The following is a 25992-nucleotide window of genomic DNA, read 5'->3' on the forward strand; positions in this document are numbered from 1 at the left end:
CAAATTCATTACTGTTTATAGAGTGAATCTCAGTGACAGTTTGTCCCAGGGGCATTGAAAATTATTTTAAATCATTCTGATAGTTAATTATTCAGCAAACGAGAACACTTTAAAGACTTTATCATATAAAATGACTTTAATAATTTATATTTATGGAGCATTACAGAGGTAACTGTAGGACTGCTCTGAAGGAGGGCAAGACTGTGTGCTTGCACATTTATAACTGAACTGTACTAACATGAGTACTATATCTGACATGCAAGTAAGACATTTGTGATCACCTCGGGTTTCTCCTCTATCCCTATCTTTGCATGTATGTCTGTAATAGTATATAAGGCTCTCAGTAAACTTAAAAACAGCCGAACTTCAGAGATTAGTAACAGCTTTAGTTTGCAAGGAATTAAATGAAGACACAGATTAAGGCTCAAATTTTCTGGATTAAGTGTAAGAGAGTAGATAACGATCACATACAAGTCTTGGGTATCTCAGTCATATTAGGTGCAGAGGACAACTACCTAAAAAGTAAAGGAGAAAGCAAGGGAGAAGGAACTGTATACTTTAAGGAGTGCCCAGTAACAGATGACCTGAAGAAATGTCATTTTTGGCAATTCTAGTGGTGAAAGGGCTTGACCAAAGGCCCAGCTGTGATGCAAAAAAATTCTCAAAGGGATTTCAGCTTGAAAATGAAAGACCCTGAAGAAAAGAGTTCAGGACAGGCACTTCGGTTTCTATTCTGCTGGAGAGGGAAGGAGGTGATACTGTATTGCATAGCCTTGAAAGTAATGGATCTATACAATATCTAGAAATAGCCACATAAACGCACATACCGCCTCTCTGCATTTCTATGTATTTGAACAGCATTTGCTATGTAAACATCAAGATGCATAGTTCTAAAAGAATCCTACGTTAACCAAGGTCTCAAAGGTTTTGTAACTCCTTCTGAGCTTTAATCGTTCTACTTCTTGGCATGGGACAAGGACAAAAGCTCTAATATTGATTTCCTCTAATATTCAAAGACGCAGTAGAACAAGCTAAATAGCACTGTGCATATTTTGCACATACATTTTGTGTTCTTTCTTCCCCCTTTGCCTACTTTCTCTCTGCTGGAGGTCAGCTACCTAGACTTAGACCCCTTCTGCTTGGTTCGGGCTACAGGCATGAAATCAGAATGGTCTAGGTATTTGCATACATCTCTTCATGACAATTCAGAGGAAACACAAGGAGAAAATGAGTTGTGAGTTCACTTGCCTGAAAAGTTGTCTGTGTTCAAGCTATCAGTCTAACCCTGCAATTTTTGCATTGATATTCCCTATGGAACAGCAAGAATCCCACTGCATGCACAGCTGTTACTTTAAAGCCAGGATCTGAGCCTGTGTTCACATCAGTACATGTTTCATCTGAACGCTGCCAAAGCATTCATGGTGTGACTCCGGTTATTGGCACAGTGTGTGCAAGCAAGTATTTAGAGGTGAATGAGATTGCCATACCAGGCCTTCAGATTCAGCCCCTCACCTCCTGCACTCAGTTCAGCTTGTACAGCCTGAACTTTTCTATATAGTCACAGTATAAATCCTTCTTGCTCCACAGCTATTGCATTGACACAATCCTCACGTGGGTGCTCAAAGGCAAAGCTATGGTATTTTTATAAGCCTCCCTCTTTAGTTATGAATAAAAATACTGTCTCGCTTTCAAAGAAAACAAGGCAATTGAAACAATAACCCCCCTACAAATATAACATGGTGTTGTACAGGATAAGTATTGATTAAAACAAGAAGAGCTTTTTAAACACCATTAATTCTTACCAATTCTAGTAGTTATTGATTCTGCATCAATGTCATTAGCCTTTTTCTTTGCCACTTCAGCTAGTGCCAATTCACCCTTATCTAGCGCAAGGTAATGGATGTCCTTTGGAAATAAAAGAGAAAAAAAAAGATTAATCGAAAATGGATCTCATAGGAGTAACAAAAGGGCTTTCAAAAGAAAGAGGTTCTTTTATTATTTAGATTACAAACACAGATGGAACTGATGAACCTACCATTACATTTTAATTCCCTCCCAATGCAAATTTATTATCTTGCTTGTGCTATTGAATTCAGCACTGAATAAAACACTGACCAATCACGCACTGATAAAAGTGGAGCTATTGACTCAGTGTATGAAAGAAAACAATCTGTCTGCTTTAAGGTAACTTCTGTTGGTGCAACATGAATTAAAGGAGGGTTGATAGGAGCTGGCTCTGTGTAAACCAGATCTGAAGTACTGGAACTCTTCTGGCTGACAGTCCCTATTTGAAGTGTGTTAAGGTTTCCACCTAATACATGAGTTCTGGGGTAAAACTCTTTTGGGACTAATTTTTGTTTGGAAGTTGTCATGTTACACTTACTGTTCTTTGAGTAAGGTGATGGTGATCCTCTTTGTGCTGATATTGGAGGCAATAAGAGAAACAATGGTTGCTCAAGGGTTTCAAAACCAACACAGGTGACATGATTCCTGAGTCCCTTTTGGACAACAAGGGGCTTTCAAAAAATGTTGCTGTTGAGCATGAATAGTTGCCAATACTCTGGATCTAGTCCTTCATCTCGGGTTAAAAATCAGAGGGCTGCTGCAGGGGCATACCATGACGTGCTGAATTGCAAGGCTTTTTATTGTATGTTAACGTCTGAGGTGAAAACCTGAGGTGTACTACAGACAGCACCATTTGTGGGAGAATATAACCCTGGTGACAAATTACAGCCTCACTGCCCTTGATTTTGGCCCTTGAAGACAAGTTTCATCCTTGACCATTAATAAAGAGATAATTAACCCCCTTCTCCTTTGGCGTCACGGCCACAGGCTGCTCTGTGCATGAACTGTGACAATACAAGTGAGGGAAACCCCAAAACAGTCGGCAAAGTCTTTCTTCCCCACTTCTGTGCTGAAGGCGACATTTTGTATCCAAAGATTTAAGTTAGTCCTGGCCATCGTTTTGCAATCTATCTGCATGCAGGAATTTAAAGGGAAAAGGAGTACTTGCTGGAAATATTGACCTCTGCATACCATAAAAGCAACTATATTCTCACTAATGCAGAAGATTTCAGGTGAAACTGTCCTTCTCAGTGTGAGTTTACTGCCACCTTCATCAACACGACAGAAAATTGTACAGGAAAAAGTGACCTTATTCTAGAAAGATAAGCTGGATGAAAAAAGTGAGAGTAATAGTGTTAGGAGAAAAAGATGCTGCTTTTATTATCAATAATAACAATAACAATACCACCAAAAATGTTAGGGAAACTGAGACTGATTATGCAGGAAAATCTGGTACTGACTTGCAGGATCCCAACAGTCTGCAGGAGACAGCAACATTTTCTATTTCAGACACAGGTGTGACTTAAAAAATGTGCAAGTGTCTTGGAGCAAAGTAATGAGTTACGAACTTGTTGCGAACTCTGTACTTCCTCTCTTTGTAGGTTTAACATGGTTGTCAGGAGAAAAGGGCCTGAGTAGCAAGGTATGATTTCTATGAAGATTAAGCAATAGATATTGTCAGCTTATTTAGATAACAATAGAAAACCTAAGGGCTCTTGAACAAGTCTGAACTTACAAAGATTTGAATGTATAGGCAGATTGTGTTCACTAATTCAAAATACATTCTGACGATGCTTAATGACTAGGTTTTTTAGTTTGAACTAAGAGACGTATTGTATACTTCAATGCAATTTTAAATAATAAACTTGGGGAGGGGATGGAAACAACTGCAGAAAATGAAAAAGTTCTTTGAGTTAAGAGGGTTGTGCATACTGTGCGTATCAAAACACCTCACTTTGAGAACTTGGTTTTGCCTGTGCTTTCTGTTTGGAGTAAAGAAATGTAAAATTCCTACACATCCATTGCTACCTAACAGGGGCCTTGTGAGAAATAAAGATGCAGCAGTAGGCTGGTAAGTGCCTTTTTTCATGGTTCCTCAATTTGCTGTCAGAATAATTAAAAATGCTCTTGTCTCTATCTCTAAACAAGCTTTAGAAAGAAAAGATTACAGATATAAAAACTCTTAATCAGAAAATTTGAGATGCAATTTAGGTGTCCCTCATTCAAATAAGACAGCAAAACTGGGGTCTAAGAATTTGTAACTCTCTGAGTAGAATGAAACTAGAAAGTAAATAAAAGAGAAAGAAGAAAACTGGATTACAGGGTGCCTTAAAGAAAGACAGAAGAAAAAAGAATTAAATTAGCTGAATATTCATTACAGATCTTTCCACACAATTATCTAAGAATTCATCTGTCCAAAGATCACATCCCTTTCAAAAACAATGGTGACAATAAAAACAAATTCCAGCTGCTTCTCAGGAGTTTGCCGAAAAGGCTGTATTTTATCATTTAACAGTTTGATTACTTTTTGGACTACTTCCTTTTTACCCTCATCTTTGTGACTCACAGAGCTGGCCCTCAGTGAGCAGAAGTCATTTGAAACACTGATGTGCATTTGTCTATAGGATATTTCTGGGCAAAATTCCAACATTTCTTCGAAACATGTACTTTCCTCATCAGTGTATCACCCAAGATCTGACAGTTTTATTAAAGTGTCTTTTCCTTGCATTTTTTGCTACCTTTGGTACATGGGATGGCCTTTTGAATTTTCAGCAGCTGAGAGCTGGAGCATACTACAAAAGGATTTCAGGCTAACAACCCTTCTATTGCTTGATCTTTTCTGTCACAGATTGGATCAGTCACTGTCCAATAAATGTAGCTGTTGTTCATGATATTATGTCCTTTTCAGTTTTATTTTTTTATTGAACTTTGTAGGAGATGATAATAATTGATGGACTTAGACGTGACGTGAGGGTAAAGCTTACGGAGAGACACAGCAGTGTATGTGTGTCTTGTTATGGCATCATACTAGTGACGCTATAGCTACAGGACTAACTTTTAAGTCTTTTTTGTTTTCTTTTTCATTACTATGAAAGAAATTAGCCCTCAGGCAGCATTCTCTCAAACTTCTTTGCAACGTCAAAACAAATAGCAGAAATGCTGCAGAGCCCTGTTTGGTGAAAGAGACGCTCAGGATAAATTCTCCAAGACATAGGACATTTCCTTAGAAGTCTCAGAGATGGGTATTCAACTTTTGGCTCCTCCTCAGCCTCTGTTCTGTCTGCTCCTCTCTGTCCTTTCCATTTTTGTTCCTTCTCTGTTCACTTTTAATAAACAGATTTTTTCTTTCTCATTTTGCTTATTTCATCAGGTATCTTTCTTTAGTCTACTATTGCTTCTTGAAATCCCATTAAATTAACTGGGAATTAGGTGGCGTGAGTTTTTATAAATGGATTTGGTTGGTCTGTAAAACAACAGTACAGTTATTTGTACTGCACATAATTATAAATACTTTAAGTATAGGTAAAGTCAAGTTGTATGCTATTAATTGCATTTTGATCTACATAAACAATATAGACAAATTATTCAGTGTTAAGCAGAAGTGAAAGGATGCACAAACCTTGCTTAGCAAGGTAGGTATTGTTATACTAATACCTAGAAGGACTGTAAGCTTCCAGGGAACAGGGTTATCTAGATAACAGGGTTATCTAATTTTCACACATTCGGTGCAATGAAGCCCAGTTCCCTAGAAATTACCATGGCACAACGAAATACTTTTTATGACCTATGCACCTTTCAACGTTTTGAGTCCCATACTTAGTACCCTTGCAGCAGTGCCACTGTTAGCTTACCATAAAGGTCGTTCTTCAGTACCTCACTCAGAAGATGAATTAGCAAAAGGACATTTCCCCAGAGAAGGCAGTGAGTTAACAGAGGATCCGAAGAGGCCGGTGTGTGTGCTGCTTGTTGCATAATTCAGGGGAAGCTCTGAGGAATCTCAACGGTAATGCAAACAGAACGAGGACAATATAGAACTGGTTTTGATCTCACAGTAATGTAAGCCAGGAGGAACTATGCGGAAACATATATTTATGTTTAAGAGTGTTAGTGAGATGGGAAACGGAGAGTAGGTGTTGAGAGAGGAAAGGGAAAACAAGGAAGAGTAGGAAAGGATGGAGCTAATTTCTCTCTGAACACTGAAAGTCCCTCTTGAAGAAAGCTGGGGATCCTTTTTGTTGAGAGGAGGATGTGTTACCACTCGTGGAGCCAGGTACTGACAGTCCCTCCCCCTTGTTAGCAGCTTCGCACCCATCTCTTGACCCAGCGCTGGTGCTCCCCACCCTGGGACAGGGCTGCTTCCTCAGCCCTGCTCTCAGCGGAGGGAAGGAAAGAGAAAAAGATCGTGTAGGAAATGCTCTCACCGTATGAGAGAGGGCCCTTGAGATGGCAGGCCAAGCGCTGGGTCATTTGTTCTGCCAAAATGGCTGAAATCACTCAGGGAGAATGTAGGATCTGTACGGTGGGAGAGTCCACCACAAACAGCTGCAACCTGCCGCAGACATGCTACAGTCTAAACCTTCCACGCGGTGCCGCAGTGCTTAGCTTGATCAGGTATAAAATTGGTACCGAAGAAGTTACATTCAATAAAAAGGGAAAAGGAAAAAGATGAGATAAAAAGAGAAAAAATGGAGAAGAGTAAACATAAAACATGCAGTGAATTTCCTAAAAGTCTGACATTTCCATCACATTCTTTTGATGCATACTTAGAAAAGTTTATCACAGTATTCACATCTTTCTAATTAGATGGAACAAGCCAGATGATTAGAGCTGTGAAAAACACATCAAAAGGTTCACACAACTTTTTATATAATTAGAAGGGAATTTTCATAACCCATAAAAGCAGGATTTAATTGTGTAATTTAACATACAATTTAAATATCAAGATCAAACTAGCAGGGCAAGTGACTTAATGGAATAAATGATATTAACATCTAGTGTCAAAGCTTAATTTAAACAACAGAATGTCTTCATTATGCAAAAAAGTGAAGCAAACGAATCGTTCAAAGGGCTTTTTTTCAACAAGACCCTTTCCTATTGTTTCTTTGAAAACAATGAAATCAGCTGTGCAGCAGCAACATGCTGAGAGACTAGGAAAGCACGGCTGGCTTTGTCCATCTGACCTCACTGTGACATTGTGGTGCAAGATCTTATAAAACAAGAGCCTCCTGCCGAGCTCACACAGAGGACCTTTTAAGAGCTGGTTAATTTTACTTTTGTAGCTAATTAAATGGGAGGAGGCAGAGAGTGCATGAAATTTAAAAACCCTTGTGTTGATGCTGCTGAGCTTTGTTGTTTTAAAAGTACCTGCAGAAGCGTTCATAATTTGTCACTTTTCACAAAACCCTAAGAGACAAACTAAGAGCATTCAGGATCCCCAGGATACGGCCAGCTCTTGTGTCCAGGACTCAGCAGCTGTACTTCTTAAGGAATGGATTAGAAACATATAAGCTTATTAGAGTGAAAGATGACATTCACCCACATCAAGACAGATGAAGAAGGGGAGGGTTCAAAAACATATACATTAATTCCTGGAAAATAAAGAATAGCCTTTAGGCCATGCTAGGGAAAATGTCAATGACTCTAAAGAGACTCAATTCCTATTGACAAGTTTCATGATGGCAAAGGGCAAACCAGGTAGAGTAGTTCTGTATTCAGTATGCGACCAAGACTGCAAATGACATGGATCCATTTTAATGTGCGCAAAAGCTGACAACTAACATCCTGACAATAGCCTCTGTCTCCAGAAATGACTCACCATAAACAGGTCCCGAGCACCTATGTCAACAGCTAGCAGAAATGCTTTTTCAAATCTCTGATACCTGCAAGAAAAAGGAAACGTGTCACTTGCTGAGGATAGTTTAAAAGCTGCATCAAAGTTTGTTAACTGGCAGATGAAGTGCGTCCATTCTCACCAAAAGCGATGCCAAAGCTTTACTGAGGAAACCTGGTATGCTCATACCCAAAGTGCAGAACTACGAGGTAGGACAGTGGCTACCCTTACTCTTCTTCATCGCTTAAAACCTTCAGCAAGTGTTATGTTCAGTGCTGAGTCCCGTCAGATCTAGTTGAATCTGAAGGGAGCTGAAGGTGCTGTAGATCATAAAAATTGATCCTTTGAAAGATCCCAGCCGCAACATAGGTAACTGCTAGCCCCAGTATCACTGGTAGGAACCTCAATATGCCCTACAGAAAAGACTCATCCCAAGTCTCGCAAGACTTCAGAGGTACTTGTAGAAGTTTGCACAAAATTTTGTCCTCACAGACCCCTCAATACAGTCCTCTGAAGATCATGATCTAGTTGAGTCGTGACAAACAGCCACGAATCCCCAGGGACTGAGAAAGGTAGGGGGTGACACTGCTTTGCCTCCTCACCCTCTCAGCCCCAGTATTAGCAGACTCCTGAGAGTTTTCTGAACATCTTATGGTGAAGAAGATTGTGTCAATGAGGTAAAACAAGGGGAAAAATGAGCAAAATTCATGAGCAAAAATTACTTCCAGATGTGCTCCAGAAGGTACCACCTGAGTATCACCTAGAGATGCAGCGGAGTAGGAAGGGAGTGGTGTGGAGGTGGAACGTCACCTTTACTGTTAACCCAGGAAGGCTGGAGGAAGGTGTAGTTTGTGTTTGTCCGATGAACATCATCAGACAGATGAATATCGTCAGGCAGCATCGTATGGATGCCAGTACTTACACAGTTCTGTACCTTGGGGGTGTCTTAGGAAGCGGCTAATGCTGTAGCTCTTCCTCAGGCCAGTGTGAACAAGAGGAAACATGGGAACCCTCCTTCCCTTGGTGAATGAAGAGGTCCCACAGGACGCACCATACGGAGATCCCTGTTTCTGGCCAAAGCCTACGCGGTTTTCTGCCTCCCTCTTGCTACAGCCTTACTGCTCTCCTCTGCTGCTGCACACTTGGAATGATTCAGCAGATCACGAGACAGAGCCGGCGAGGACTTTTCCTTCAGGAATAACATTTACGACAAGAAGGCATGATACGTTAGCTTAAGCAGAGAAGGAAATGTACTCTCCAGGTGAGGTTCCTAAGAGCGGGAGTGGGGAGTCCTTTCCTCCCTAAAGCTAATCTCCCTGCTGTGTCTTCCAAGTGCTAATTTGCAGCCCTCCTCACAGAACCTGTTTAAGGGAGGGAAGAGATGAATTAAGGTTAACCTCCTGATCACTGGGGAACAGGCAGTGCATCATCGTTTTATCATGCACATCTATGTATCTGAAACTTTTTCAACATGCTTTCTATGAAGGATTTTCCATTAAAATACATTGTGTTGTAATGCTGCTTCTGAAGCTATGCTTTAATTAAGACAAATAAGTACATGTTAAAATATGTCTATATTGAATAGCTATCATGTATATCTTTTTCTGGCACATTTTTCTTTTCAATTATGGATTAAATATACATTCTTAGTACTTAGAGGGGAAATTGGAAACCGAACAGAAACTGGCTATACGACTAGCTAAAAAGAATGTCTGCATCATTATTTTGTTTTTTAAAGTTATAACTATATAGACTATTTGAATGACAGTTGCTTTAGCAAAGGCAAAAATGCCTGCAACCAAAAAAAGTAAAGTAACTTTTTCATTTGATTAACCTGCAGAACAGAAACACAGCCTTACAGGCTGTCTTGTCTTTGCTGTTTCACAAAGATTTCAATTTTTTCCCCCCTTCAACTGACATACATACTTCAGTCTCATTATAGCCCACCCCTATTCATAACACTGTAAAGTTAGCTCATTACCGTACTGAGGGGAAAAAAAGGGGGGGAAAAAAAAGACTATCCAAGAAATGCTCTCCACAAGCCAAGAGAGCTGGAAATAACAATCACAGATACTTCATAAATTATTATAAATGGAATCGCTTTAAAATAACATGGAGGTTTCAAACAAGAGTGACAAGTTTGTGTTACTTCGGCAAACAGTATTACATCAGTCAGGAATGTCCAGGTTTTTTTAAATTAGCTAGAAGGTACTTGTTATTTTGAGTCTCTTTGGCAAGAGAGTTGTGTTGTTTTTATTCTACAGGAACACTTAGAGAGTTCTGTACAGCAGGAGACCATCAAGATAAGAATGCCTGTTTTCTAAGCATGTTTTGTCGCAGGAAGACCTGTCGCTGTCGCTAGCACACTTCACTTTATCAGCTCCTCAAACAAGCAAACACACACACACACAGAGAGCAAAACACCCTCCCTTTTGTTCTCGTGCTGCAGTCACCAGGTACAATATTTGCTTCCTAAACTGGCACCTACAGGGGACTGGTCTTGAAGCAAGTGTCCTCCCACCCCCCCCACCGCCACCGCAAGTGTCCTCCCACCCCTCACCACCTCGTTACTTATTGCTTGCTTCACAATAACTCCAGCAATCAAGACTCATATGTCTCTTGAAAGAGAGAGATAAGGAAATCTGCCTGTAAACCATGAAGTTCAGCCACTTGTTTGGTCAAAGTGACAGCCAACAGAAATATGACCTTCAAGATTAGAACTCTCAAACTGCGATTAACTGTATAGGACAGATAGGAAAACATTCCCCTGCAAGCTGTTTAGCACATACAATATTAAGTTCAAATTCTCATAAAATAAAATAATACTGTTATTATACGCACTTATGCAACCTTTCTACATATCCTACAAAAATTTTAAAAGATGGCTATTAGTACGTCTGTTGTATGGACAAGGAAACAAAGGGGTCATGTCAAAACTGGCCAAGGCAGAGAAGAATCCAGACCTGCCTTCCACGGTGGAAGCAGACCTGCTGCCTGTTTGTATTTTGAGAATGTGACTTAGCTGAAAAGATGCCAGGAGAGCATTTTATAAGTAATTAAAAAATAGAATGTTATCGATTAACTTCAGAAAGGCTATTCTTTTCACTGGCATAAATAAAAAGAGTATCAAATGCCCAGGGTTTCCTCCTGTTGGATGTTCAGAAATAAGGTGATTTTAAATATTGTAGATCAAAACAACATGCATGGTTTGCAGCCTGCGGAGAAGGGAAAAGAAGTCTCTTCGGTTTTTATGAGGGATTCTACCAATATATCAAAAGGAAGAATTTTGTCATCTGTATTCCACAACACCTAAACTGAATGTGGTCACTTAAAGATAGAGATGCATTTTTCAGTCTGAAAATGGTCGATTTGAAAATATTTGTAATATTTACCCATAGTATTAAAACATCTCATAAGAAGTCCAGGAACCAGAAAAAAAATAAATCATGTGGAGGGAGGAGGAAGGGAAGGGAGAGAGAGCTCATGCAAGCAAGAGAGAAATACAGCGCAGAAAAGATGGGAACATTTCTTTAGGGACTAGTTACAACCAACAAGCCTTCTTAGACATGCCCATCGACCATGTAAGCATATTCCTTGTGCTGGGCTGATAAAGAAGGGCTGCAGCAGTTTTTTTCCTTGTCTTCAATAAGGGTACACAACATTTAGAAAATAATCTGCAGGGGAAGAGCTGTGGCACAAATAATATTTGTAAGGCAATCCTTTTTAATGGAAGAAATTTCAGAGTCCTCTTCATCTCACAGTCCAATCAAGGGTGATATGCATTCAAAAAGTGGATATTAAATATGCACTGAGCAAACAGAACAGGAAAAAATGAATATTGAAATAATTTACATGTAATCAAACTACACTGAAATTAAGTTTTAATTGTTCAGTATTCTGTGATGCATATGCAGATTTTAAAGTATTCAGAATATCAATCAAGTGTTTACTTACATCAAGCAATTGTATTTAAGCATACAAAACAGATGATGAAAATATGTTCAATCAGCTACAGCTCCCAACACTTACCGCAGGGTTTACATGATCACTTTTAATTCAGTTATTTCATTTAATATTTCAATTTAATAGCTCATTCTTTCATTCAATTTCTAGGCATCTTGCCCATTTTTTAAACACAATAATAATAATTATTCATAAAAGGACCTGTTTCCCACAAGTTCTCATATCAGCAATTTTTGGAACAGAAATGGTTTTCATGCTTTTTTACCTCAAAAAATGTTATTATCTGAAATATTTTCCTTTCAAATTAGACAATATTAAAATAAAGAATGACATCTGTAAAATGACTCTGCACCCCGTTCCAGTGGAACTTGGAGAATAAACAGAGATTATCAGGTTGAAGAATGTAAAAAGTGTGCAGCGAGTTCACAAAGCATTGATTTAAATGGGGACAGGTTGGTTTTCAACCGCCTGTTGACCGTAACACCACCGACTTAGGCACGTAGCTGTATTTCAGAACACAGCTTCAGAGCCCAGTTAAAAACCTTGGTCCATGGCTTAAGGCCTTATATATTTCACACAAAATACATTCATGCGTAATGAAGTCAGGCAGCGCACCCTTGAAATGCCAACCCAGAAATTCTATTGACCTCAAGGAAACACTGTAAAGTTTCAGTAAATTCTGAAGATTTAGACTGCTATGTAACCTTTCATACAAAAAATGTAGTATCGGTCAAAGACTTATATCCTGCATTTTATAGCAAATGCTGAAATACCCGCACTTTACCCAGAGTACATGGAAAGGAATATATAGCTCAAGATCCTAGGTTTCATTAAAAAAAAAAAACCAAAATAGTTTAAACAAAAGTCAACTAAAATCTGATCCAATTTTACCCTCGTGAGTTCAGTAGAACACCCTATTTTAAATAAAATAGTTGCAGAGCAGATCACTGAATGCAGCCCAAAGACGAGGAACTCTCCGAAGAACCTATCTTCCCCTCTTCTCCCAAACTGCAGGTTTGTGTTTCAGAATCTCGTGATTTGGGGGACTCGGTCCCATAACTTCTGAATTTACTTCATATTTTCTTCTTATTTGTTTGGATAATGAACTGCCTGGAAAACAGACTATCCCTGATACTACTGATCTCCTTTGGCAAAAATAAATTCATTGCTGGGTGTTGGTTTACTGCAGCTAGACTATTTCAACACCAATGTATGTGCAAAGGCGTACCAAAAGTTTCATGTATCACAATCAGAAATTTAAACCATAACTGCTGTTTTCTAGAAGGAAATCCTCTGTGAGCAGCAAAGCGCACTATTGGTTAGCTTCCTGCGCTTCCTCCTGCACGGGCCTCAGCGTGGTAACTCTGCCCGTTTCCCCCGTGCCCTGCAGCACACGCTGCCGACGGGCAGTCCTGCTCCCACCGGGGTAGACGGCTCCTGCCCAGCCGTTTGGGCAGGGGGCAACACAGACTGCGCTCTGTGTTACGCCGTGCACGTCTCGACTGGCAGAACACATCTGCTCAACTTTTGCTGTAGCTTTTTTGGGGATGGAGATAACCTCCTGCGTCCTATCTGACCCTAACCGGTTGCTGATTTTCACAAAACTGGCAGGCATATGCTTATTTCTGAGGTTTCTACCTTCTGTAGAGTTGGTTGGGATTCATCTGTGATTCTGTAAGTTAGTAGGGAACTGATGGAGGAACCAATGGATGTGCTGGTACGTTCCAACCTCTGAGATGCTAGTGGTATTTTTTTGCCAACCTCATGCTATTATGCTACTAGTTTTTTACATTATGAGCTCTTCTGAATAGGACACACAAACCTCTGAGGAGGGTCCGCAACCTTGTTGCCTGCTGAGATACTCTTGAATACAAGAGTATCAAAGAGAAAGTGCTGCAGAGCACACCAAAGGCTAATGGAGAACCAGCCACCAGCTCTATATGCATCTGAGTCAAGGGGATAATCTTCTAAATTGTATTTTAGATGCATAAGCCCTAAAGGTTGTCCAGGCATAATCTATACATCCCTTCAGGCCCAAATTTAGCAAAGCATTAATGTATGGGTTTATGACCTGTAATTTTCTATGGGGCCTAAATAAATATAGGCATGTTAAGTGAAGTGCTGGACTTGGGGCCTGAGTGACTTGTTTAAAAAGAAACCCCTTATGGAACCTTTCAAAGGCCATAACCAAATAGGTCTCAAGTAAAAGTTAGTGAATAACCATGAGAAAATTTGAAACGAGCACAAATATCTCAAGTCACCCAAAATTTCTGTTACTTGAAGTACACTGTCAAATTATGTATCTCTAAACTAAAGAAGTTCACCTATAACTTTATAGATTGTTGGGCGTAGAATTGAATGCCCTTCACATCAAAGGGTACCCTCTGGTATGAAGCAAGAAAACAAACTAACAAACCAAATTTAAAAAATAGGAGGAAAGAGAAAGCTAATAAGGGGAGCCAGACAGTATGACTCCCTGGCCAGAGAAAGCCCTTGAGGGCTGGAACTGGCTGTGAATCTTGAAGACCTTCCCAACCTGAAAAAAAAATTAAAATCTTACCACGTGACTCCTATCTTCTAGGATGATATTCTGCTCTAGGAAACCTAAATGTATTCTAGTGTGAAATAGTTCAGATGACTGTTAAACATACACGCTTCTTCTCAGGACAGACTTTCTACGTTCAAAGAAAAGCTCTTCAAGCATTTCTGACTCAGATTTTCAAGTGAACTAAGCTAAATTTTGAATGAACTCATTTAGTAAGAAGGCGCCACTGAAACTTTTAAAATATATTTAGTAAGAAATAGTCCAGATGTATGATATATTCTAGAAAAAGTAGTAGTTTTAGCTATAAAGAAAGCTATGTCATTTACTTGTTGACACGTTCCTCAAATTAACGATAACACAGCATTAGTTTAACACTATAGAACTCTCTTATATCTACACCAAAGAAATATTAGTTTAAAGATCCTGGTTCTATGAACATTGATGTCATACAGTTCCCATGTGATGCTGGTCAGTTATGTTAGCCCTGGTTCTGGCAGAATGGGCCACTGAAGAGGACAACTGTTGGGAGCCACAGCAACATTTCCCACTGTGTAGTCACGTCCGTCAAGTGCTCTCAGATTTTCAGTAGTAGGTGCTACAAAAGTCTGGATAGCAGCAATTTATTACGATTATATTTTTATATTTATATATTTATATATTAAATTTTATATTTATATTTTTATATTATTATTATATAAATTGAAACCATGAAGGTTTATTTCTTTTTGAACAAGATTCAGTCTTCTCGTAATGTGTCCTTCCTTTGAATTTCCCACCCTCTGTATTTCCTTTTTCATACTCATTTTCCTTTAAGAGAATATATTTTGTTGCCATAGCAATATTTCCCTACCTTGCAATTTTATTATGGTGGCTTTCCTTCAGGTTTCTCTAAGCTGCAACTAACACCCACCCAGTAAACACAGCCGCGCCCCCCCCCCCCCCCCCCAACCCTCTCTTCCCTCAACCTCTTACTACTTAGTAACTTCTCAACAGTCTATTTTTATCTTTAAATACAGACACACTCCAACATACTCTTCCAGAGCACTCTGGGCTAAAACCAGGTGTTAATTAAAAATGCTGATAAGAGTCAGTAACACCTGTTGTTTCACATTTATTTTACTCAACCCTGGCTGTTAAATCCTAGCCTTTATTGCATTAATTCACTTCTGCTTTTCTTCTTTTCCAGCTTTATCCCTCTCACTCTGGTGATCATGTAAACTTAACAGTATGTCTTGAAAGCCGGATTTTATTGAGCAAACATATCAGCATGTCTACACACCAAAGACAGCTCTATAACAGAGGCCCAGTATCATTGCTACGGTTAAGGATGAGTTGCTGCCTCTATAATAAATCCCTATTGTATATGTGTGATATCTCTGTAATTTCAAACTGCAGCAGATGGAAATTTAGTATTAAAGTTAAGATGAACAGGCCCTTTTCCTCCTTGACTTTCCATGAGGTACAGGGCCAATTCTCCCTCATGCCTGACAGTGGATAAAATGCGTATTTTTAGTGCTAAGACTTCTCAGAAAAAATATATTAGCTCACTATTTTCTAAAGCTGGCTGCCTACAGATAAACATCTAACTACAAAGTCATGGTGCAGGGCCAAATTTTGAATCACCTGTTGAGTTATGGGTCCATTACGGTATTTTTTTGTTGTTGTTGTTTTTGTATTGTTGTATTGACATACAAGTAAATGACTTTTTCCATCTAGGTTTGTCAATAGCCAATATTATTTCTTTGTAACAAAATAATGCAGTGGTAATGCTCATAAAATTCCCACACGTAAGAACTCCATCACAGCAAATACAGCCACAGGACAGCCAGGCAAGAAATTCTGCAGAGCTCCGATCGTACAAGTCTTGGCGCATTTTTGAGGGAGCAAATGGAAAACTCAGGCGTATTTTATGCTCATTCTGCACAGCATCATGTGCGAGAACATGAAACGTAAGAATGACCACTTGCTCAGACCAAAGCTACATCTAACCTAACACCGTGCCAACAGCCCGGAGCCTAGAAAGGACACAGGAACAGGGCAAGTGTATGGTGACACTGGCCTAAGCAACTCTCGGGGGTTTGCTGAGCCAGAGGTGGTCTCTGTGTTGGCATTCCTCAGTGAAGTTCTCTTCCCTGAACCTTGCCTTTCAAGTCACATACAGTTTTAACATCCACAACACCCCGTGGTAAGGAGCTTCACATTTTAATTATATGTCGCGTGAAGAATCACTATATTTTCAAACTGCCGCATGTTAGATTCCCTTGATGACCCTTCGGTTTTGTATTAGAGGAAGCAGTGAGCAGTCATTCACTGTGCTCTTTCTCCCCGATACCCACAATTTAATAGATCTCTATCTCAGTTGCCTCCTCTATAGGCTGAGGAGTTCTAGTCTATTTAGTCATTCCTTTCACTAAAGCTGCTCTATGCCTTTAATCATCCTGGCTGCCCTTCCTAAAGCTTTCTGAGTTTCACTATATCCTTTTACAGATTATGGAACTCCAAAACTACACACAAAATTCAGGTGAACTGAAGTTCACTGTTTTGTTGTCTACTCCTTTTCTAAGAATTCCTGGCATCCAGTTTGCTTTTTGTACTTGTGCCGAACACTGAACTGACTATTCTATAGCTGTAGAGTGACAAGAACAAATTCTTCTTCCAGGATAATGGTGAGCTCAGACTCCATCATTTTATACGTGAAGTTAGGAGTCACCCCCTGCCACGTGCTGCACTTTGAATTTATTTACATTTAACTTTATCTTTAATTTTGACACTATGTCACTGAGTCCTGTGAAGCCCTTTTGCTGTTCTTCACAGCAGGCCCTATCTTTACTAGTCTTAATAATTTGTGTCATTAGCAAATGCTGGTACCTCACTATTTGCTCCTTTGCCAGGCTAATCACGAGTACAGATCTGCTATACTTACAATTTCCATCAGTGACCTCCATTGACAACTGACCGTTTACTCTGTTTCTTACCTTTTAATGACTGACTTATCTATGAAAGGGGAGCTTGCCTCTTATCCTGTGGCAGCTTAGTTTCTTTAAGACATTTTGGTGGGAGACCTTCCAAAAAGGTCTTCAATGGTAAAACTTTCATCACTAGCAGCTGGATATCCATTACTGACATGATTGCTGACATCAAAGAATTCAGAGTTTTGAGACATGACTTGCCTTTACAGAAATCCTGCTGACTCTCTCCCAATACAACGTATTTGCCTGTTCGTCATTTTTTTTTTTTTTTTTAATATGGTTTCTACTGATTTCACTGGTACAGAGGTTGGACTTACAGGGCTATAGTTCTTCAAGGTCCTTCCAGACTGTGTTTTGAAAACTAACATCACATTTTCCATGTTCCTGCCCTCAGGTGCTAAGGTCATTCTTAGTAAGAGCTTATACACCACAGTGTGTATTTCAGCTATTTTATGCTTGACTACCTTCAGAAATTCTGGATTAATTTTATCTAGTGCCGGTCATGCATTGCTGTTTACCTGTCTACAGTATAACCTCTTTCACCGATACTTCAACACTTATTAATGTAAACTAAGAAATGTCCCCATCCACTCCTATCCTGGCCAACTGGTCAAAAGAGGATTTTTAAAGAGATCTGCATGCCGACCTGCTTTTTGTGTCTCTCTGTAAACCTCTCTTCATGTACTTTTGCTAGTCTTTGAGCCTCTCCCTTTATTACAGAAACTATATCTGAGCATCTAAGATCTGTTAACTGGCCAGTAATAATGTGATACAGGATCTAGACATTTACAGTGCAAAACATTCCATTTATCTTCAAAAGGCTCACCTTTACATGGCTAATTTAAGCTAATCAGGTAGGCTCCTTTTATAGTTAATTGATAGGGATAGACACTGACGTCTGGTTCTTCACGCTTATCTTAGACATCTCCCTTCAATGGGATTACTCATCCTTTGGATGCCCATGTCTTTATACTAACTACAGAGGAAGCTCAGATGAGTGTGTAGGACATCTAAATTCTACATTATTAAATCAGGAGAGGTGAGGTGGACCCCCAAGACACTACATCCAGTTATTGGACAATTGACTGTTGCTGACTTTTGTTCTACACTCGACTTATTGTATCCTTTCCTTAGCAGGCTCTTTGGCTCTGAAGACCCATAAAAGTGAGCTCTGCATTTGAAGATCGGAAGCCTAGGGCTGCCTGAATCTTCAATTAGGTCTTCCTGGAGGGTACTGGGATGGAAGCAGGAGAAGTCAGAAAAACAAAGCTCTTTAGGGAGGAAAACCAAACAATTTTTGCACACAACAAATGGATTACAGATTGCCGAGCTGAGCTCAAGACAGAATATTGCCAGATAGTCCCTGTACAGAAAAGTGAAAGTGTAACGGTGGGCCTCATGAAGACCCTGAAGATGAATGGAGAAAGAGTATCTTGGTAAAGAGATGAGACATGAATCAATCTGTAAAGTCTGCAAGAAAAAAGATGTATCTTAAATTCAGGTTCTTGGTCAGGATCTCAAGAAGAGACTTTTGAGTGTCACTCCAGGAGGAGACAGTATTAGTGACTAGGTGGCGTTGACTGAGATGGCGTAACTGGTGACCTGCAAAGGCTGAAGCTCACTGCAGCTGCTCAAGGGTGGTGATGTGTTGTTAAGAACTTATTCTTGAGCTTTTTTCCATGAATGTGGTATATTTGCACTGTTTCTTGATGTATGCCCAAAGCCCCTCGGATTTCAGGGGAATTGCACAGCTGGTACAGCAGAAAAGAGCCACCTTATGAGGGCAGATTATCAGTTACACAACACAACACAACAATGGTCTCCATGTGGGCTTAGCTTCTGAAAGTAGCAGTATCAAAGTCAGATTAACCAGCAAGTGGGAATAGCCTTGGCACAGACAACATTAGTCCAGTGTAGCTATTCCATGTTCCTTTTTCTAGCGCAGTCCCATGGGCAGGGACGTAGCAGAGAACTGGTGGACTGACAGCACTCTGGGCCACCCAGCAGCCATCTCTTGGTGGCTGTGGGAAACGGTTCCGTATTAGAGCAGCCCCGGGACTGCTCTGAGTGTGTGGGAGGGCCTTTTTCCCATGCTCCAAGCAGTGTCTCCCATCAGGTTCCGCAGAAAATCTTGTCCAAGTCTCTGACAGAATTTCTTGTGGTTTATCTTCATGGGATTTTATTCTCAAGCAACTATGTAATGTCATTTGTTGTCCCCCCTCCCTTCCCTGATATTTTGCTCAACACTTCTTACATTGTAATCACCACTAGAGAATTCAATCCTGGAGCCATTCCTGTGGCATCAAAGCATCTGACTGAAATTGAAAACTGTTGTGGGGATGGTTCAAGAAAAAAAAAAATCATTAGCAACATAGGACTGAAGCAAAAACCTTCTAAACTTTTCCTGAGATATTTAACCTCTTTAACTACAAAAATAATCTAGTTCCATTAAATAGTTGCCTTTATTTCTTGTTTCTAAAACAGGTCAAGAAGCATGACCAGGGGAATCTTTTCATGTGCAGTTCCATCACAGCAATTGAAATTCTCATTTATCAGTGCCGTGGTAATATGAAAACCTTTGGTTTTGATCGTTTGCACAAGATGACAAAACCTGACTCTTCAAAGTCCTCTCCAGAAGGTGCTACTTTAGTCAGAATGCTGCTACTGAACCTACTCCCATAGAGATGAATTCTGTTCATGTGGCCACCATAGAGAACCTGACTGACATCAGTGGTCATTTTATCTGAAGGCATAATTTAATGCCTAATAGGTTACCTTATGAATATAAAAGACATTCACAGTCCTGAACCATGTCATCATTAATGTTTATACATATTTTGTGACACACTATGTACCAATATAATTATAGATTCTACTTTTAGGGTGCTCTTAAAAAGGATCATAAAAGCTCTTTGCTCACCCTCCCTCAGTTCCATACAGTTGGCAGCAGATGGGATTGGGAACTGTTCCTATGGAATTGAGGCATTTTTTCACCTTTGATTTAGGGCCCTATTTAGGATGGAATACTCACAGCGAATATCTACTTTGCAGATTGCAGTGTAGTGATACGGAAACCTGCTTACCAAGGGGTAGTTAGTACTGCATAAGTGATGTACCTGCAGGGCAAAAGAGCTTTTTTTAGCTTTTCAAAGGCTGTCTTGGACTTAAGTGATAACTGACTGTGTCAAGGCATCATGTCAGGTAGTATAGCAGTACACTTCAGAACTCTCGAATAGTTAAGTGATTCATAAAAATCAGTACTGGATAGAAGATCTCCGCTGATGCTAATGATCACCTACTTTCTGATCTCCTTTATGAGTGTTTATTTACAAAGGAGCTCTATCAAGTTCTGTGTGTAAAGTCATACCACTTTATGAATGTTCTGCCCAACGTGGAGCTAAATTCTTCTTTGCATTTAACCAGTACCATCTTACATTGGACACTGGGAAGAGTACACAACACTTCCGAGAAGATTTGCGAAAGAGCACAAACAGCAACAATAAAAACATAGTGGAAGCTTTCATTTCTGGATTCAGACAAAGGAGAACCTTTCAGCAACCCATCCAAAATTGTACCAGAGAATGTGATCAGAGCTGGACTTTGCTCTTGGAAGAAGCAAGTACACTATCTTGTTATTTACAGCAGAGCTTTGATTTGTGGGGAAATGTATTTGTACTAAGGGAAAAAACCCCAATGACATTCTCTTAATGGAATTACCAGACAGAAAGGTCCAAATGGTTTTGAATCTTCATATTTTTCCATGTTAAAAAAAAGAAAAAAGAAAAAAGAAAAAAAAATCCTTTAAACTGCATATTCACAAACACAAGAACAGGATTACAAAGAAGGAAAGGGCACAGCACAAACATGGAGCTGTGGCTGCATTCTAATTCTCCGACTCTTTGCATTTCAGATGTTACTTTCCAGCCCTGCCTTTACCTCCAGCTCATGCTATATTAGCTCCTCACCGTCTCTCTGAGAGAGACAGAAAAATTTCAACAAAACAGAGCAGGCATGTGTTTGTGCCTGTGTGTGTGTCAAACAAACAAGACAATTTCATGCATTAGAAAATATGACAAGTACAATTTACGAATGCTTGATCAGAGTGAAGCAAAGCCATGAGTCACCGATGCCATAGTTAATGAGTGAAAAACGATTCCATCCCCTTCCATGTAGTGTACACGGCTAGATGAGGCTGCTATACAGAGGCAGGCGGTTGTGCAGCCACTCCTCCATTACGCAAATACACTTAGTAGGCAGCGCTCAACAAAAGGGTGGGGGCAAGAAGGTTACAGCTCCCCAAGGCTTCCCAATAAATCCACCTCTGCTCAACATTTTACATAATGATATAACGCATTATATTATTATAAGCGGTGACATCATAATAAAATACCGAAGTGCTACTCAAGTGGCAAGGAACACCTAAGATACATTTCTATACTTGTAATTCAGTTCCTGTATTTTTTAATTATAGATAAGATTTAAAGTGAAAATAATTATTCATTCCATAAATACTGTTGTAATGGATCCCTGGCATATAATTAAGAGGCCTTTAATTTTAATTTTGTATACTGAACGCCTGTTTTTGGAGGTATTCCATATTCTACATTCAGGGCCTATATCTGCAAAGCTCTAAGCTCCTACTTTAGTGGAAGCTGAAGATGCATAGTTTGCAAATTTGAGAACTTAGCTTTTATAACAACAGATACAAATAATATGGCTGCATCAAATATGTCGCAAGGCATTTTCCATTGGTCTAACTGCGATCTGTTTCAATCATGCTGTCAGTGTTCCTTGGCCCACCTCAGGTTGCAGCATCATTTTCTAACCCACCCTTGCAACACAGCCAGTACCAACGCAGCACCTTCTTTCTACAGTGCCCGTCGACAGCTAAAGGAGGGCACCTACCATCTCAGTGTTCAGCATTTTCCAGAAACTGATCTCTTTGATGGTAGAAAAATGTTTAGCCTATAATCTCACCGATAATGTGAAAATGGATGTCTCCAGTTATTTGCAACTGGATATACAACCTTTCAGCCTACAGTAAAGATTAAAATCATTGGCACATGATTATTACTAGGTGAGGATAGCCTTTCTGAAAAGGTAACTGTATTTCTCAATTCTAGTAAATACAGGCACTCACATCTTTAAAAGTACAACAATAACTGGCACCTTTTTGGCAGACTCAGCAGGCAGGTCAAAGATTGTCTCAGCATGTAGAATGAATTAATATTTCTCTCCCAAGAGTGGGTCCTTCTAGAAAAGGCTTAAGGCAGATTGGTGGGGCATTCAAAGGAAAGCTGGAAAGGGGGGGTGAAAACTTTTGTTTATATGAACATTTTTCAGATTTAGATCTAGAAACATTTAAGTGTTTTAATGTTTTAATCTGGTATGAAAGACTCCACCCTTCCCTGTCCATCCCTTACGTGTCTGTCTCCTCTGCAGCCCACCATACACATTAGGATGTTTCCCCCATTTTGCCCTGTACTCCCACTCTGAGCTTTTGTGGGACTCCATCCATCCCCACCCCTGCCTTTAGGCCTTCATCCCCAGTTCCTTGTCTTCTACTCATGCTGCTAACCACACTTTCCTCGCTCTTCCTACCCTGCTTCTGGGTCTTCCCCTGTGTGTTTTAGCTCCTTAGCCTCTAGACTGAACTTCTGTGCATCTGCTGCTTGCTTTCTCTGAAGCTCAAAGGAATTGTGGAAGGCCCTACTCTATTCCAAGAAATACTTTTGGAATATCAGCTATACTTAAAGTGTATGTAATTTAGGAAGCACTGCGTTTCCTTCACTTCTTGCTGCAATAGGGTACAAAGTGCTTTTGTCTCCTCATGCTCACAAGAGAGTAACAAATGTCCCCCAGTGCTGCATCAAGTTGGCATTGCCAGTTTACAGTGCTTCTGCATTCAAGTCTTCTTGTTTGGTCATGCAGACACATCTGCAGTAACAAAAATTCACTCTGAAGAGATTCATTAACTACTTGTAACTAGCCTGCAAGTATTTAGTGCTAAACGAGTAAGGGTAAAAAAGCAAATAAATCAAATAACCAGGGTTGAGACAGAGAGCATATAGCGCCCCTAAAATGCAGTCTTCCTGACACCCAGGTACAGTTTCTGTCTCTGACAAACGGGTAGTGGGAGGGCTACTCTGTTTTCAGTGTCCTCACAGGCACAGTATGGTGACCTGAAAAGGCAAGAGCATAATTCTCTTCTCACTTTTCCTCCTGTTCTGAACCTACAACTGTAAATGCAGGCTGGCAGAAGCGGCTTGCCTCACTGGCTCTTCACTGATGGATGTAATAGCAGTGGCTGCAACTTTCGCTTGCCCAAAAGAATTAGTGGGCACCGTGCCTCCCTACGATTCTCCTAGACATTGCACCGCGCCTAGATGGCATTCTCTCACCCAGAACCATGGCTTACCATTCCTCCAACAAATCTGTAGCACCCTCTGCTTAGCCTATGTTCAAATCATTCTAGTCACTTAAGAAAACATCTAAAAAGAAATAAACACCAATTAAGGCACAGCCACTTTAGCACACCAAAGATCAGCTCTGAACATTATTTCCTTGCTATCAGATAAATCTCCCATTTTTGAACATTTCATTTTGTACTTAGATTATGTCTTCTCAGATAAGCTTTAAGCATTACCATCTGTTCTGCAGCAATCACATGATCCTATCACTTTGATTCAGTTGAATACAAATCCCTTTGACAATAGGGAAACAGCAAAATAACACACATTTGTTCCAAAAGCTGCCACAACCGTAGATTGTTCAAGGGCTGCTTTACAGTGGACGTAAAAGACATGGGGAGACTCTTACACACCTCCTGTCTGTGCCCCACACTGTCCAGGCAGCATTTTGACACTGAAGCTCCTTGTTTGCTGGGGGGATTGAGTCAGTGTTTCAGCTGTGTGCAGCAGCCGCAAGGGCTGAAAGCTTAGCCAGGGCCCCATGCCTCTGCATGCCTGCTAGCATTTGGAAGCAAATCCTGACTCAGAGGGAATACACCTTTCTCTTGCAGATGTAAAAGCACCATAGTTACACCTCTCAGCGATCTCTGAGGCATTCTTTCCGCATCTGTCCTCTGCAGGCAACTGGCCCACAGCCACTACAGTTGGCCATTGCAGCAACAGATCTTCCCTGCTGGTTTCTAGGAGAAAGGCAAAAGCAGAGTTTGCACCCACTGTTGTGGCCACATCTATTAAGAAAACTCCAGTGAAAGACTGCTGCATATTATGCAGATATTTGGAGCATCCTTCTACTTAGAATAATTTCCCCATTGGAATGGACCTGTTTACCTGAAAAAGGATCCTATTCAGACTCAAAACATAGGAGACATTATAAAACATCTTTCTTTAAGGAATCTTTAAGGACTTTAAGGAATTCTGGAAGGAATCACACATCCCACCATCAAAGTAACTTGCACTTCCTAGCTTTGCATATGCAGGAAATGCATACAATCTGGATGAATCACCAAAAAAAGGTGCACTGTAAGTCTTCTCACTGTGCCCATCTACACTGCTCCTCAACATGGTGTTACAAACATTGTATCATTCAGAAGGTAATTTCTCCTTATTTTCACTCTGCATAATTCTCAGAGGGAATGTTTCAGCTGTATTTGTGGTTGAACTGCTGTATATTGATATTTGTAACTGACTGAATTTTAGGCTATTGATTTATGTTGAAGGAAAAATATAGCAATAAACCAATGCACTATAAATTCTAGCTGAATTTGGTATTATGACTCTTCTAATGTCATATAATTTACAGACAAATTCCATATTTCATTTTCTCTTCTTATTTTAATGGCACTGAGAATTACTGGGATATGAATTTCTGTATGAGAACTGTGAGGGTGAGAATAACAAAATGCTCAGGTTTCAGTGGTGCAAAGACAAAAATGTCTTGGACCATGCACTGTTCATTTGCAGTTTAGCATCTGTTTAAACTCTGTGTTTTCTCCAAGTTTGTAAGCTGTTTCAACAGTTAATCTGCAAGAAGTTGGTGAATATAAATCTCTCAGAAACAAGCTATCTTTTTTCTATCAAGCTAAAAGGGAAAGGCTGATTCATTTTAAGAGTATTGATGACAGAAGAGCTCTGAATAGCATTTTATCTGCAATACTCTACTTGAAAGGAACGAAGTGCAAGTAAAACAAACAGTAACAATGAATGCATTTTTTTCAGGGGTGGTCCTCTTGGAAAATGTTAACCACATTAAAGTAGGTAGTTATTGAAATACGCAATTAATTTTAAGTTGATAGAAGTTGAAACTGTCATTCACCTGAGCAGGTGGTGGAAGAACCTTCTTGCATATCTGCTGATTGGGTCCCTGTACTGCAGCACAGTTGTATCCAAGAGGGGTCTTGTAGGAGCATAAAAGGTTCCAAGGCTTGCCTCAAGCTGTGCTGCGGAGTTCAAACACAGCAGCAATGAAACAAGTCAAACTGTTTCAATTACAACAGGTTGCTCATGTTTGCAGTCAGTCAAATTCCTCAAACACTGATGAAATGTGATGTTGTTATAGGACAGATAAAATTAAAATATGACAGGTTGTACAAACACAAATGTTCCTATAAACTTTCACTTTCAGGCAGAGTTGACAATGACTTTGAGCAACAGAACCTGTCAAAAGGATCAAGAAGTCTATAACACATCAAGTTCTCACCAGCAACATACAATTAAAAGTGACTCGTAAGAGTAGTACAGTTTGAACAAGTTTGTCCAGTAGAGATCAACTCTTGATTAGCTCAAATCATCTTTGTCCTCTTAGGCAGCAAGCAACAAGGAAGTTCAGTTTTTCAGGGATTACTGTGTTAGGTCAGTGGGTGACAGAACCCT

The 25992-nt window shown here is 39.9% G+C and overlaps 1 protein-coding gene across 3 annotated transcripts in view; it reads right to left on the minus strand.

Annotated features, from left to right (window-relative positions):
• The window catches only part of WDPCP (WD repeat containing planar cell polarity effector), a 103968-nt gene that overhangs the window by 38974 nt on the left and 39002 nt on the right, over positions 1-25992 (minus strand). For all 3 annotated transcript variants that reach the window (XM_027779835.2, XM_055811029.1, XM_027779837.2), the window contains 3 exons: positions 25436-25559; positions 7661-7724; positions 1803-1905 (listed from right to left, as the gene is read on the minus strand). In XM_027779835.2, coding sequence (XP_027635636.1) covers positions 1803-1905; positions 7661-7724; positions 25436-25559 — 291 coding nt within the window. The remainder of the gene's footprint in view (positions 1-1802; positions 1906-7660; positions 7725-25435; positions 25560-25992) is intronic.

The sequence above is a fragment of the Falco peregrinus genome, chromosome 7 (assembly GCF_023634155.1).
Source record: "Falco peregrinus isolate bFalPer1 chromosome 7, bFalPer1.pri, whole genome shotgun sequence".
NCBI lineage: Eukaryota > Metazoa > Chordata > Aves > Falconiformes > Falconidae > Falco > Falco peregrinus.